The sequence below is a fragment of the Anabrus simplex genome, chromosome 11 (genome assembly GCF_040414725.1).
Source record: "Anabrus simplex isolate iqAnaSimp1 chromosome 11, ASM4041472v1, whole genome shotgun sequence".
Classification (NCBI taxonomy): Eukaryota; Metazoa; Arthropoda; class Insecta; order Orthoptera; family Tettigoniidae; genus Anabrus; species Anabrus simplex.
The window spans coordinates 31889153-31905013 of NC_090275.1; the positions used below are offsets into that span (position 1 = coordinate 31889153).

The 15861-nt window shown below is 39.0% G+C and overlaps 1 protein-coding gene across 1 annotated transcript in view; it reads left to right on the forward strand.

Annotated features, from left to right (window-relative positions):
* Positions 1-10632, forward strand: part of eIF3f1 (eukaryotic translation initiation factor 3 subunit f1) — a 42759-nt gene extending 32127 nt beyond the window's left edge. The window contains exon 6 of the mRNA XM_067155825.2: positions 10449-10632. Coding sequence (XP_067011926.1) covers positions 10449-10535 — 87 coding nt within the window. The 3' untranslated portion in view covers positions 10536-10632. The remainder of the gene's footprint in view (positions 1-10448) is intronic.
* Positions 10633-15861: the final 5229 nt, after the last annotated feature.

The following is a 15861-nucleotide window of genomic DNA, read 5'->3' on the forward strand; positions in this document are numbered from 1 at the left end:
CTCGCATGATTATGATGTCTAGGAAATTCAAAGAGCTATTGATCTCATCTTCTTTAGTGAATTTAAAGTTATTATCCAAATTGTTAAGAAATGATAGTATGTTATCGCTGTTGTTGATTTGTTTATGATAGCTATGGTATCATCGACATAGCGATGTTAAAGACAGAGTCCATTGATGTTATTAATGATCTTACTGTGTTCGAGATTATCTAAGTATATATAGGCTAATATACCAGATAACGGCTCTCCCATCGCCAAACCTTCCTGTTTGTAAATTTTCTTATTGAAGGTGAAGTAGTTGTTGTCTAAAACGAAACTAAGTAATTTTAACCATTCATCAATTTCAATTTTACTCAGTGTGCTATATTTCAACAGATTGTTTTTTTATGATGTTAATAGTATTATTGATAGGGATGTTTGTATACATGTTGGTGATGTCGAAAGAACATAAAACGTGGTTTGGTTGCAGACTGAATTTATTTAGAGAATTGCAAAGTTCAATCGAGTTCTTTATGGGGTTGGAGTTGTGAAATTTGAAATGTTTTTTCAGGAATTTGTGTAAGAGTTGAGAAGTTTTATAAGTAGGACTATTCATGCTATTAATTATGGGTTGAATGGGGACCTCATTTTTATGAATTTTGGGCAATGATCTGATTGTAGGTAATTTTGGGTTCATTACAGTTAATTTCTGATAATCTTGATCATTTAAAATGAAAGTAGAATTTTTGAGAAGGTTCTTTAAGTTCCGCTGTATTTTGTTTGTTGGATCTTTGTTAATTAAAGTATAGGTTTTGTTTGAAAAAAGGTTTCAGTTTTATTAATGTAATCCTGTTTGTTCATTATTACTATGGTGTTGCCCTTACCTGCTTTTGTAATTACTACGTTGTTATTATGGATTTTGGATTTCAGGTTTGGAATTTGTTTCGAGACGTTGTAGTTATTGTTAGAAGTTATCTCATTAATTAATTTTAGCTTTGCTATATCATTCTCTTTTTGAAGTTTACACACTCCCATGCTTCTCCGTATTTCGTCATTTCATATTCTATCTTGTCTTGTCTTTCCCTGTATGCTCCTCCAGAACCTCATTTCAGCTGCTTGTATCTTATTTGGTTCCGCTGAGTCACCGTCCACGCTACTGAAGCATAGGTAAATATAGGTTTGTAATAGGACGAGTATAAAACCTTCTTGCACTTCATCGGCACATCTTTGTTCCGTACAATGTCTCTCACACACACGTCGAAACTTGCAGACTGCTGTATTCTTAAATTAATTTCTCCATCCAAATTTCCATCTTGTGACATCTTGCTGCCCAAATATTCAAAATTTTTCACTACTTCCAGAGATTCATTTCCTATTTTTATCACGCCCCTGGATTTTCTGTTACCTCTACTGATGATCAAAGTCTTACTTTTTGCAGTACTAATCTTCATTCCAAAATTTCTTATCTCCTCATTCCATAAATCAACTTGTGTCTGTACTTCCTCTTCATTATCTCCCCAAACTACAATGTCATCAGCAAAGAGCATAGACTTTACTTGCTCGCCGATCACCTTCTCCTTGATATTATGTAGAATTCTATCCATGATGGTAATGAAGAGTAAGGGAGACAATACACTTCCCTGTCTTAAGCCTGTCTCAACTCTGAACCGTTCAGTTTGACCCTCTTTGGTTCTATGCTATTACCATCTGCATTGTTTCATTCCCATTCTGTGCCTGTCAATGTTTTCCATACCAAATTCCTTGAAACAATGTCATATGCCTTTACAATATCTGGAAACGTTACTACCATGTCCTTTCCATATTCCCTTTACCTATCCATCATTTGACACAACGTAAATATTGGGTCAAATGTGGACCTCCCTCTTCTGAATCCATACTGGTGTTCTGCCAGTTTTCCCTCTACTCTGTCTCTTATTTGTTTATCCAAGATTCTTTCAAGGATCTTAGCTGTATGAGGTATCATTGTCACTCTGTAATTTTCACATTGCTCCCTGTCTCCTTTCTTAAAAATTTGTATAATGACCCATTCGTCCACTCTCTTGGAACAGTCTTTTCTTTCCATATCACTCTGAAGAGTATACAACCACTGTAGACCAACTGCTCCTGCTGCTATTATCATTTCTATGGTGACCTCGTCAATTCCAGCTGCCTTGCCTCGTTTCATTCTTTTAGTGGTCCAGATAATCTCTGCCATGGACACCTCCTTTTCCTCATCTTCCATCTGCACTAAATCTGGCTCTTTGATTTCTCCTTGTACCAAGCTATTTTTTGCATGTTGTACAGCTGTTCAAAGTAATTTCCCCACCTCTGCAATGTATAGTGCTTCAGTGCCATCACTTCCTCCTGTTCATTTTTAATGAAGTTGGCACCTTCACCTGGGTTTTTCTTCTTTTTAACCCACTGGAATAATATCTTTTTGCTTCTGGTTGTATCTTCTTGCAGAGATTTGGTGAATTTTTGCCAGCTTTTCTTTTTCTCTTCTTGAGCCACCTTGGAGTACTTCTTCTTGCAGTGCCTGTATACTGTTTTGCATTCTGTTGTTCTGTTTTTCAGCCATCTTTTCCAAGCTTGTTTCTTCCGTTTAACTATATCTTTTACCCTGTCATTCCACCAGGGCGTTTCTTGATCTTTCTTCCTTCCTGATACTCTTCTACAGGTCTTTTCTGCAGACTCCACCATGACAGTTTTAATATACGTCCATTCTTCTTCGACCCTTGCGATGTCTTCCTTAGGTATATTTGTTTTAATGTGTGTCTGGAATTCTTCATTTATTTCCTTCTCCTGCAATTTCCACACCCTGCCTAATCTCAGTCATCTTTTGTATCTTTCCCATCTTTAACTTAGCTATCACAACTCTGTGATCTTCAAAAGATTCACTTCAGAGGGCTGTTACATCTACCAACATTTTCCTGTTACCTTTCTCGACCAAAATGTAATCTATCAGAGTTTTGATTTTATTTCCCAACTATATCTAGTTATCTTCTGACTGTTTTTCTTTTGAAACCATGTGTTACCAATGATCAGGTCATTTCTTCTACAGAAGTCTACCAGAATATCTCCAGCCTTGTTTCTCTTCCCATATCCAAATGGTCCTATAATCTCTTCATCTCCTTTTCTTTCCTGGCCTACTTGGGCATTCATGTCTCCTATGATCACAACTTGTTTGTCCTGTATATGGCCTTCCAGATATTCAAAGTATTCCTCTAGATCCGTATCTGTATTTCCTGTTTGTGAAGTATACCCTTGAATTATACCTGTAACACCAGTTTCAAGTCTCAGTCTGACCTTAATCAACCTGTCACTTGTGTTTTCCACCAATTCTAGGTATTCCTTTAGGTCTTCTCTAATTATGAGACCTACACAATTTTTGGCTTCTCTTCCTCCACTATAGTATAAGGTTTATCGTTTCTGTAGTTTCCTCTCACCTTTTCCTTTCCATTTGGTCTCACTGATTCCCAGCAATGCTATATCTTTGTCAATCATAAAATCTACAATTTCTTCAACTTTCACTGTTAGTGTCACTACATTGATGATTGCTACCTAGATGTATTAGGTTGCTGGTCACCCATTTCTTACATTTCTCCCAGCAACACAAGAACTGCAAGTCGCTTGTGGGGAACGCGCTAGCATTTTGCATGTCGCTTGTGGGGAATGCCCGAGCATTTTCCAAGGGTTCAATACACTTATCATATAGGCTTTTATTACGATAGGTTCGCCACTCCCAAAGGCATTTTAGAGCTACTGCCAGCCGAAACTTGTAGGCTACTCCTAACATGGAGAACAGACGCCTTTTGTAACTGCTCCTCTGGAGTACAGACACTACAGTTGATATGGGGTTTCAGTGGCATTTCCTCCACTGAGGGCCCATTTCCCTTCTATAAGGACTCCTCCGCCCTTAGCCATTGCTCCTTATACTGGGTCACGGTATTTACTGCCGCCCAACACTTGGCGTGGAGACACTGGCTGTATGGTTTACTTCATTACCATAGCAGTTGTAACTGACCGCACGCACGTGACTTGTCATATAAGATACACAGGGACGCCTTAACGGTCATGGCAGGCTTAGTAATAAAATTATAATATGCAGGAGATAATACAAAACTCTGATGAAATACAACTATTTGCTACAGAACTCTCTTATTCTTTCCTCCACTGACAAAAGCTATGGCTGTAAATTTTCTTTTATGTGTGATATATGTACTATCACAGTATACTCTATCCACATGTACTTCACACAGCAAGGTTCCATCTGTTTCCTGTACATTGTATATTGTGCTCCCATTAGCTTTCTTTTATATTTTTTAAATTCTTTTTAATGTTTTTTTTCAAATAACAATAAGAAAACAACAATGAAAATAGTGGGAAAACGAAAGCGAGAACTAAGCCACCATTTGTAGTTAGTCCGTTGAACAATGTAGATAAGAACCCTTGTCTCTATCAACACGACTTGCTGATTCTGACTGTCGACACTTACTATATCACACAGATACTGTACCTCATAATACTGTGTTCACTGACTCTAACACTTGTCTTAAACATATATTCACTTGAGCAACACATGCTTGCTGTTCCTGAACATAAATTATGGAAAGTCTGAGATAGCTTTCACCAACATATAATACCCAGTGCCTAAGCACTCCACGGTTTGTAGGTCAGCCACATTCCACGAACATAAAAAGGCTACATTCCAAGAACGTTTGAAGTCCAGTCCAGTATAATGCATGTCACTCCAGTACCGTATATCCATTTTCACTCCTATGTCGTGTGTCAGCACTACTTCATTCCCGTACAGTGTCGTCTCCTCGCTGTATCGTGTCCTGTATATATAGCACTCCACTTCCCCGTCCTCTCAAAAAGATACATCGAGATTCATCCTGGCCAGCCACTCATGAGTAGATCCACATGTCAAGACCACGCCCTGAATCTCTTCCAATGTCGCAAGGCGATCACAAGATCAATGGGCTCTGTGGAGTTTCAGATGAGTCATCGGAACTTTCCGACTACATCAACAAGTCCATCTCATCAGACTGGGATGTCCACATGAGTCATACGAATTTCCTGAGTTGTTATAGCAATGATTTTCCCAGCTGTCCTACAAAACAAATTACTCATACCACATATGGAGACCTCCCAGCTTATGAATATTAATGACAAAATATACAACTGAAATACTGATGATAATAATAATAATAATAATAATAATAATAAATCGAATACTGACAATAATATCTCATTTCTAAATACAGTGCGAGGGTGTGATATATGTACTATCACAGTATACTCTATCCACATGTACTTCACACAGCAAGTCTCCATCTGTTTCCTGTACATTGTATATATTTCTCCAGTTAGCTTTCTTACCTAAGCATTTGAATAATAAGTAATTTGGCTAGACCAACATGAGTATTAAGTCTCTGGTTTGTACTTGTAAGATGATAGGATTGTGCAGGATGCATACAGTAGAAATCCTCATATTCTTTGGTGCTTGAAGGTTGTTAGAAATTCCTGGGAATCTTCATATTTAGGCTTCTTCTTAACTCTCTTTGAGAAATAAATATCAAAGAGCTGTCTGTTTTCAGAATTTAAGAGGGGACACGTTATTGGAATGCCCAAGACTGGATGGTTGTATTAACTAATTGCCCATCCTCTTGGCCATTCTGACCAGACTGTTAGGGTGTGATGGGATCAATGGATGTATGGGGGCGCCCACACAGTGCAAGTGGGCTCGGGACACGAAGGATTGTCTGATTCTCTGACAAGCTCATGCAGACCCAACTCCTACGGTGTTTGCTATTCAAACTCATGTACGACCATAGGTACAGGTCCCTCTGTTTGCTCGAACCATCTCCAGTCGTTTTAGTGAATGAAATAATCTCATGGCACCTATTATGTGTCCTGCCATGGGTGCTCCCCACCATTGTCTCTGTTGACAGTGGTGTAGTGAACAATAAAATTGGACTGCTACAGACTGGAATTTGGTTGCCCTTTAGTGATGAATCCAGGTTCTCCTCGTGTACTGACGACAGTTTTGTTTATGTCTGGAGGCCTCCTGACGAGTGCCTCGAATTTTCCAAGGTGAGAAACACCACTGCAGTGCTGATGTGCTGGTCAGGAGGGGGAGGGTGTGTCCTCGTACACGACAGTCGATTAACCCTAGTATGGTGCGATGGATATCAGCAGTGCAGTGATATACGCAGGACATCCCGTGGCGTGGTTCCATATATTTCCCTTCATGGCAGGGCTTCCAAGGGGCATTTTCCAGCAGGATAATACTCGGCCGCACACGGTAAAGTTATCACACTGTCACACTTGCATGACCCTCCCGATCGCCAGATGTATTGCCCGTCGAACATGTCTTCGACCACCTGGGGAACTAACTTCAGCACCCTAGGAGTTTACACAATCTAGGGGACCATCTGCGGCAAATATGGACATACAGTAGAACCTCTATAATTTGAAATCGGTTAATTCAAATTCCGGCCTAATTCAAAGAAGCTCTCGTTCCCGGAAACGTAAGGTACGGTTTTGCATGTTATTTAAATTGTTTAATTCGAAATACGGATAATTCATAATTCGAAGAATAAAGTTGGTCCCATTACCAAAATTCAGACTTTTAATTCAGACTGCCTTCATATTAAAAAAAGTTTTTTTTTTCAGAGTAATTTAAATTTGAAATTTATCCGCATCATGATAGAACGCGTCTTCCGGAATGTGCTGGGGTAGATTTCAGTATTTTCACTCACTTTGGTGTGTCTAGAGTGTGCTTCATATTAGCTAAGTTTGAGTAAAGTTGTAATTCTTTTGTATTCATCATTTTAAGGAACACCATAATATCAGTTAGCAGGTGGTGTGCAGAGAAGCAGAATCCGCGAACACCGGCGATGCCGACAGTTGGCGAAAAAGCACGGCTCATATAATCAATTCGTATGCACCGAATATTGTCAATGCCGATGAAACTGCATTGGTTTTTAAAATGCTGAGCCCAAACGGACCTATGGTTTTATAGGAGGGAAGTGCCAGCCAGGAAATCGTACAAGGGGGGCTCACTGCACTGTGTTGCAGTGCACACGGAAGCGAGAGACTTCTTCCCCTCGTCATAGGGATGTTCGATAAGCCATGATGTTTTAAGGGCATTGGGCACTTTCCGTGCAAGTACAGGACATCTAAAATGCGTTCAGTATAGTAATCCAATGAATAAAGGACTTGCACAAGGGAGCCAGCATAATTTGTCCTCGTCTTTGAATTGTGTGTTTTATTTTTCCCTTTCAATGTGTGAGGTTATGTTTGCCAGTGATTTATTCAAGTGCATTATTTGAATAAATGCACCTTGTTGGATACATTTCAGGAATAGATTTTTCCAAGGCATTTGAAAGGTTTAAACTGTGAATCAAGGCGATTGCGTGCATTAATGTGTCTTAGCATACTTTGTGACACGGCAAGGGTTCGCATTTCTGAATTATGAGAGATAAGTATTATGGCGAGAAATCGTACAAGGATAGGTCAGTCACTGTACTGTGTTCGAATTCGGACTTAAGCGAGAGACTTTCTCTCCTTGTCATAGGAAAGTTCGATAAATCACAATATTTTAAGGGCATTGGGTACTTTCTGTGCAAGTACAGAAATGCATTCAGTTCAGTAATCCAATGAATAAAGGACTTGCTCAGGGGAGCCAGCTTAGATTTCTCCTAGTCTTTGAATCATGTTTTAGTTTTTTTTTCGTTAGGTGAGGTTATGTTTTTCAGTGAGATAACTGTATTGTGAATTTGAATATTGTAAATGCACCTTGTTGGATACATTTTGGAAATCGTTTTTTACCATGGCATTTCAAAGGTTTAAACTTTGAATCAAGGTAAATTGCATGCAGGACAGGTCTTAGAATATTTTTTGATGCAGCAAGGGTTGGCATTTCTGAATTAAGAGTTGGCGGTTAATTCAAAATCTTGTAATTCGAAGTCCGATTTTTGTGTCCCAGCGACTTCGAATTAACAAGGTTTTACTGTATATACCACAGGATATTGTATGAAACCTGTATACCTCCATGTCTGCTTGTATCGCATCTTGTATCCAAGCTAGAGGTAGATCCACAGGGTACTAGAGTCTCCTACAAGTTTTCTGCAATAAACTAATTGACTCTCGAAATTAACTTTCAGCATATTAGGTCGCATTCCGTATGTATAAGATGATGTACAATATTAGAAGGATCCACCTTTCAATACTTCGTTGTAAGTTGAACTAAAAAGAAGTCACAACTTGTTTATTGGGACCGGTTTCGACACATTACAAGTGTCATCATCACCCAAATAGTAAAGTAGGGCAAGATATAAAGATCTTAAAACAACTAATACATTGAACACAGGCAACAAATTAACATTGATTCATATCGTAGCAATTCAGTTAATGTCCAAAACACAATGATCGCAGTCAAGAGAGTAAACAGAACAACATTGTCTTGCGCCGAAAACAAATATAGTTGAAGTTCACAAGCAGGTCAAGTATGCACTTATGTAGAGTCGTTGCTAGACAGGTCTTGTAGGCATTTGTTTCTCAGGCCGAAGAGTAAAAGGTGACGTAATTGAAGTCTTAGGAAAACAGTGTAGGATATATTTTCGTCAAATTCAAAGTAGATATATAAGTTTGAGAATAATTTAAAACATTAAAAAGAATAAAGCCAAATAAAAATATATTAAATAGGAAGAAATAATAAAAGAAAATTGCAATGTGAGGTTCAACTCGAAACAACTTGCCGTAGTAATTGATAGATGAGTGGGAGATGATAAAGAAAAGGTTGGGGAACGTTTATTAGAGGGTGGTGGTGGTGGTGGTGGTGGTGATTATTGCTATTAGAGGAAGTACAAATGGGTAAATATCTTCTATATAACACTAAACCGAGGAAAAAAGGGGAAGAGGTCCGACACTTCGAAAAATGAAGATATCGGTAAAGGGAGACAGGGGCCACGAAGGGCGTGAAAATGAAAGACTCCCTAGCCCTCGCAAACCTAATAGCGTCGGGGTCGGAAAAGAACAAGAGTTGACCAAGGGAGGTCGGACAGGATAGATGAAAGTGAGGAGCCTGGCACAAGTAAGTGGAAGCAATGCCAGGACTCAGCTAGGGGCCCCGTGGTCGCCAGCCCACGCTCCAAAGTTCAGAGCCCCTTGTGTCATTACAATCACCCATATGAAGTTTCATGATATTCTAATAACCTCTTCTTGTTGCATGAATTTATTTTGACAGTTCTTTTCTTTTAAGATGAGAAATTTACTGTGTGACGAAAGCTTATGCCTGGAGGTAAGATAAAAATTTGTGAAGTGCTATGTTATTCAGTACTTCTATATTATGCTGGGTTATAGACACCGAAGAACAGCACCATAAGCATATTGGAGGCCTTTGTGATGTAGTAGATCTTCTGAAGGGTGCTGTGGATTTCATGGATAGATCACATCTCCAGTGCAGTGGTATTGAAGCACTTGAATGACCAAGATATAGTTAGCATGGTCAAGAAGAGGAAGGCAATCTACTTAGGACATATTATGAGGAATGACAAGTACAACCTCCTAAAACTGATATTGCAAGATAAAATCTATTGCTGATGAAGCCGGGGTTGAATAAGACACTCCTGGCTGAGAAACTTAGGAGACCTGTCAGGAATGGATTCAGAAACCTTGATGAGAATAACAGGAAATTGAATGAACCTGGCCAAAATTGTAGTCAACCTTCTTTAATGGAGAAGGCACCCAAAAAGGAAGTAGTACATTTATTGGAAAATATTGAAATTGTTATATGGATTCTTGGTTTCGTATTTTGCATTTAAGGGGATTTTACATTTTGTTGCATGATGTACGCATGCTGAAATGGACATACTTGTAACAAGAAATGGAAGTATAATTGGTTTCGAAACTATTCTGTATTTGAGAGAGGAGCCTCTGTGGCTCAGATGGCAGCGCATCGGCCTCTCACCACTGGATACTGTGGTTCAAATCCCGGTCACTCTATGTGAGATTTGTGCTGGACAAAGCGGAGGCGGGACAGGTTTTTCTCCGGGTACTCTGGTTTTCCCTGTCTTCTTTCATTCCAGCAACACTCTCCATTCTCATTTCATAGCATCTATCACTCATTAACATAAATCACTTTGGGGGTGGTGACCCCATCGTAATAACAGCCTATATCTGATTCATTCATTACATCCCTGACCCGGTCAAAGACTGGAAAACAGGTTGTAGGTTTTCATTTTTTTCTACATTTGAGAATAGAAATTCTTGTGAATTTGCCATGTTTTCGTATGTCGTTTTAACCCATCATTAAAGCCTTATGCGTGCTAGATTATCAGGCTTATATTCAGGGATACTTGAGATTTGACATCGTAGCTTTGGAGCAGTGTTGAACATATAACTTGCTAAAACTTTCTTGAAAAGTATTGGTGGTTTGTTTGACCAATTTGTTCTTTTTACAGGATCTTCTTATGGTTATCACTCTGGCCCAGCTGACGAAGACACAGCTACAGTTGAACGAGAAACTCACTCTGCTGACAACACTGTAAAAAAAATAGTTTTGTATATTTTACTGTATATGAGAATTCATTTTGGTGTTAAAATTAATGTAAATTAAATAAAAGAATCCAGTGTTTGCCTACATTACTGAGGAAGTGTGCTCATCTTGGATATGGCTTTTCTTTTTCCATGTATTTGTTAGGTGTTTGCATTGTCTACTTCAGGATCTCCTCCTCTGTCAACTACTGAACATAGGCCTCTTAAAATTGTTTTGATGCTGTTCTGTGTTGGCCAGTTTCAATCCAGTTTTCCCGCACATGGTGCTGTCTTGATCCATTTGTTGTTACCTCTTGCAACATGGCCAGCCCATTGCCACTTTAGTCGTGCCACTCATTCCATAACATCTGTGACTTATGTTCTCCGACTGGTTTGGTATTTTGTCCCTCAAGTTGACCCCGAACATTGCCTGCTCCATCACTCGGGTAAATTCCCAGTCAGTTTAAACTTTCGAGCCTTAAAATCGCAGTTTCAAGCCCTTAGGTTGCAGCTAATAGGATGCACAAAATATTGCATACCTTCCTTTTGAGGTTTGTAGGGAAGTTGGGTATTCAACATGGTATGGGTGTCCAGCTCCATGGCTAAATGGTTAGCGCGCTGGCCTTTGGCCACAGGGGTTCCAGGTTTGATTCCCGGCATGGTTGGGAATTTTAACCTTAATTGGTTAATTTATCCGGCACGGGGGCTGGGTGAATATGTCGTCTTCATCATCATTTCATCCTCATCATGATGCGCAGGTTGCCTACGGGTGTCAAATCGAAATACCTGCATCTGGCGAGCCGAATTTGTCCTCGGACACTCCCGGCACTAAAAGCCATACGCCATTTCATTTCAGGGAAGTTGGGTAGACGTATGAGAGACAGAGTAGAGGGAAAATTGGCAGAACACCAGTATGGATTCAGAAGAGGCAGGTCCACATTTGACCCAATATTTACATTGCGTCAAATGAAATGGCGTATGGCTTTGTGTCGGGAGATTCCCTGCCGGGAATCGAACCCGGGACCCCTGTGACCAAAGGCCAGCACGCTAACCATTTAGCCACAGAGCTGGACTCGACAAATGGGTAGGTGTTGGGAATATGGAAAGGACATGGTAGTAACGTTTCTAGATGTTGAAAAGGCATATGACAGTGCCCCAAGGAATTTGGTATGGAAAATATTGACAGAGGCACAGATTGGGAATGAAACAATGCAGATGGTAATAGCATGTATCAAAATGGCGAAGGCTGTGTTAGAACCAAAGTGGGTCAAACTGAATGGTTTAGACTGGAGACAGGCTTAATACAGGGAATTGTGTTGTCTCTCTTACTCTTCATTATCATCATGGATAGAATTCTACATAATATCAAGGAGAAGATGATGGGTGAGCAAGTGAAGTCTATGCTCTTTGCTGATGACATTGTAGTTTGGGGAGATAATGAAGAGGAAGTACAGAGACAAGTTGATTTATGGAATGAGGAGATAAGAAAGTTTGGAATGAAGATTAGTAGTGTGAAAAGTAAGACTGATCATGAGAAGAGGTAACAGAAAATCCAGGGGTGTGATAAAGATAGGAAATGAACCTCTTGAAGTAGTGAAAATTTTTAAATATATGCGTAACGTGATATCACAAGATGGATATTTGGATGGAGAAATTGATTTAAGAATATAGCAGTCTGCAAGTTTCTACGTGTGTGTGAGAGACATTGTACGGAACAAAGATGTGCCAATGAAGTGCAAGCCTTTGTGTATTCTTATTGACTAATGGCATATGTATATGTAATATTTTTCCTTGTGTGTATAATTTAGGCGTGATTTCTCTTCAGTCCGATAAGTAATAACACCAGGTAAACACCGAACATTATGGGTTGTAGTAATGCGTATATCAAAATAAAGGCAGAAAATGAACCTTAAATATATCATACTCTAGGAGCGGGTAAGTATGTCATGCAAACATACATTCCTGCAATACTGTACAGTAAGGTTCATTTTCCTTTGCACATTAGCATAGGAAAATGAACTCAACAAAATTTGTTCTGATAGACTGCATATCAACATGTGGCTGGAAGGTGCTACAAGTCTTAAGGGAAATAATGGATAGGAATGACGATATATAACATGAAATTGAGTGAGGGTGGAAGAGAGTTTTTATTTCCTTAATTCCTCATTTGACTTAATTAACAATATCTTGATTGATCATTTACTTGGGTTGGGGAATCTCCGTTATTGATATTTACATTGAGGTTAGTTTGTGGACGGTTATGTCTCGTGGTGATTTCAATATGTAACTAGTCAAGTTGGGCAGCAGTGATGAGCCATTAAAAGAAAGATACTAGGGCGGCAATATTTGCTTTTTAGTGCATAACCTTATGTGCTGAGTACAATATATAGCCATAATAAATATAACAGTGAACTGCTATAAAGACAGATATCACATAGATAATATTTCCATCCATGGACTAGTGATCGGAGCTTGAGGGACAATCCCTAAATTTCTTGTTCAGGTATGGGATTCTCTCGGTCTCAACTGGACACGACTTCACAACATCGCTATTGCCGCAATATGAGGTTCAGTAACCATACTCCACAATCATCTATATAACATTTGAAGAACCATACATCATGATACATTCCATATTTATTCCTGAGCCTTGGAATGGTTATTTCTATCTGGTATTTTAGCAAACTCGCCAATAACTTAGAAGACAAAATACTGTGTAGTTGACTTACTTTGTCCTTGTAGCGCCTCCTCATGGAGGAAGTTGTATTAATAATTAATGATACCAGCCTAATTTTCCCACTAATTTTAAAATGGAAATTTGGAGAAAAAAAATAATTTGCATAATATTCCTGCCATGATCATGAAGTAGTTTTCTGTCATCAGTATGTTTTCTACTTTTTTTTTTCCTTGCAGTATGTGCGGTTATGAAAACATCTATTGTTTTGACAACTGGCCATCAGTTTGTAGGTAGCGACTGAGAAGTGCAAGCGTTAACTCTGCAGTTATAGGACCACTTGCCAAGCTACGTATGGTGTTGGTCATAAGAGATTATAAAGTATTTATAACAGATGTTAAAACAGGTAAGAGACTGGGTGAGTTGGCCGTGCAGTTAGGGATGCACAGCTGTGGGCTTGCATGCGGGAGATAGTGGGTTCGAGCCCTTACAAAGATGGTTTTCCGTGGTTTCCCATTTTCACACCAGGCAAATGCTGGGGCTGTACCTTAAGGCCAAGGCCTTTCCTATCCCATTGGCGCCGCAAGACCTATCTGTGTCGGTGGGGCGGGGAAAAAAAAAAAAAAAGAGGGAAGAACAGAGTTTGGGGTAGAACTGTTCATCAGGAAAACTATTGCACGCAACATAGTTTCTGTTAGGAATGTAAATGAGTGAATGATGTGGGTAGATTTGGCAGTTGGAGGAATCAGGACGAGAAATGTCTCGGTGGAATGAAGTTGACAAGTCTTACAAAGTACTCGAGTGACAACATAGTCGCGGTCAACAGAATAGTACTAATTGCTGTAATTGGCGATTTCTATGCGAGAGTTCGAAAGTGAACTGAAGGATACCAAAATAAGGGATACCAGATCCATAATAGAATACTGTATATCATAACCAATATTGAATTAAGGATTCCACGAACGTTTTGATGATAGACCATTATCTGATGTGTAGTGACTAAACATAACCCAAGAAATACTGTAACTTGGATAATCTGAAGAAAGTTTCTTTTTTTACTCTCACCTTGTATTAGCATTTACTGCAGGACTTTCAACACTTGAACTATACATGGATTCCAATTATTTGGGTACTGAATATGGATGTTTTAAATGCTTGTATCATATTTAAAAAAGAAAGAAAAAAAAAAGGAAAATACCCTCTTGTTACTGCCAAGATTTAATCAATGGCAAATTGTTGTGGGTTTAATCCACATGTCAAACCTTCCCCTGCCGTAAGTGCAGCGTCTGTGTTACAAATACCTGCACATTTGGGCATAAGGCTCTTCCCCTCAATCGGCTTTTAATTCCGCACGATGCTGAGTCAGGGCTATGCCCATCTAAAGTTCATTCCATGTTAAGAAAACAGTATTGCTCTTATGGCAACAGGATTGCCATATCGAACGGCTCTGCTCATCACCGTTGCAGAAAAACGGCGCCACATAAATTTGTGAAATTCATTATGTAAGTTCAAGATAAAAAGTTGGAGAAACTAAGCTGTAAATTATTTTTATGAACTAAAGAGGACGGGGTGTTTAGAGGGGCTATTTTTGTTTTGTACAGAGGTGAACTGCGCCACATAAAAAAAGTCGGCAATGAAGTGTAAGGCAAATTGGGGGAGAAAATAGAATTTTTATTTATTTATGGAATCGAGGGGTTAGGGATGTACTTAATTGCATTTAATAAATTTCCCCAAGCAACGCGGGGTATTACTGTGCTGTCGTATCGCTCACAAAAACTAGTAAAAATTAAATGTGGTCGTAAAATTAAAATGCGCTTAAGAAAGAACAGCTAAATAACAAAACCAAGCACAAGTTATGCCACGATATATTGCTGCACACCACAAAATTGTCAGTAACAACTTCTGTACAGTATGTAAATAAAACACACATGAATACTATGCAATATACAGCCAACTCTCACACTCGACACAAAACAGGTACGCACTGATTTAAAGCCTGAAAACACACACAACAAATAAATACTGTAGATAACTTCACTACAGAAGTGAGCTGCTGGCAGTTCACAGAGTGAGGGACTACACGAGGCTTGTGTACCAGAGCAACACAGAAGAAGGAAAATGAAGCGATGGCTGTTCCTGCCACTGTGCTTCCTCCCTATGAATATATTAATGAAAAGGAAAAGGTTATGTAGTTAGTTTAATAACTTGGAGGCCAAAATGCCTCATCCTTTCTATCTGTCTTTCATAATACATTACAAAATACAGTGCAGTGTAATATCCCTTAATCACGAGGTAATTTGTTAGTGTGTGTGTGTGTGTGTGTGTGTGTGTGTGTGTGTGTGTGTGTGTGTGTGTGCGTGTTGTTTTTGTATGCCTTTGTATCAACACAGTTCTTTGAAGAAATGATGCTTTTATCATAGGTTTTATTCTTTTGTTTATTAAAACATTACGTTTTGCTATAGAAGCAAAATTTCAGAACATACTTTCTGCTAGATGCCCTTTAAGGGGGGCCAACACCTTTGACCGACCAAAAAAGTGATTTTTCAATTTATTTTTTCATTTAAAATTGAGCTTTTCTCTTTATAACAGCACAAAAATTTTGTTAATATCTCCAATACTTTTGGAGTTATGACCAAAAACATGAAGCCCCGTAATGCAAGCAAGAC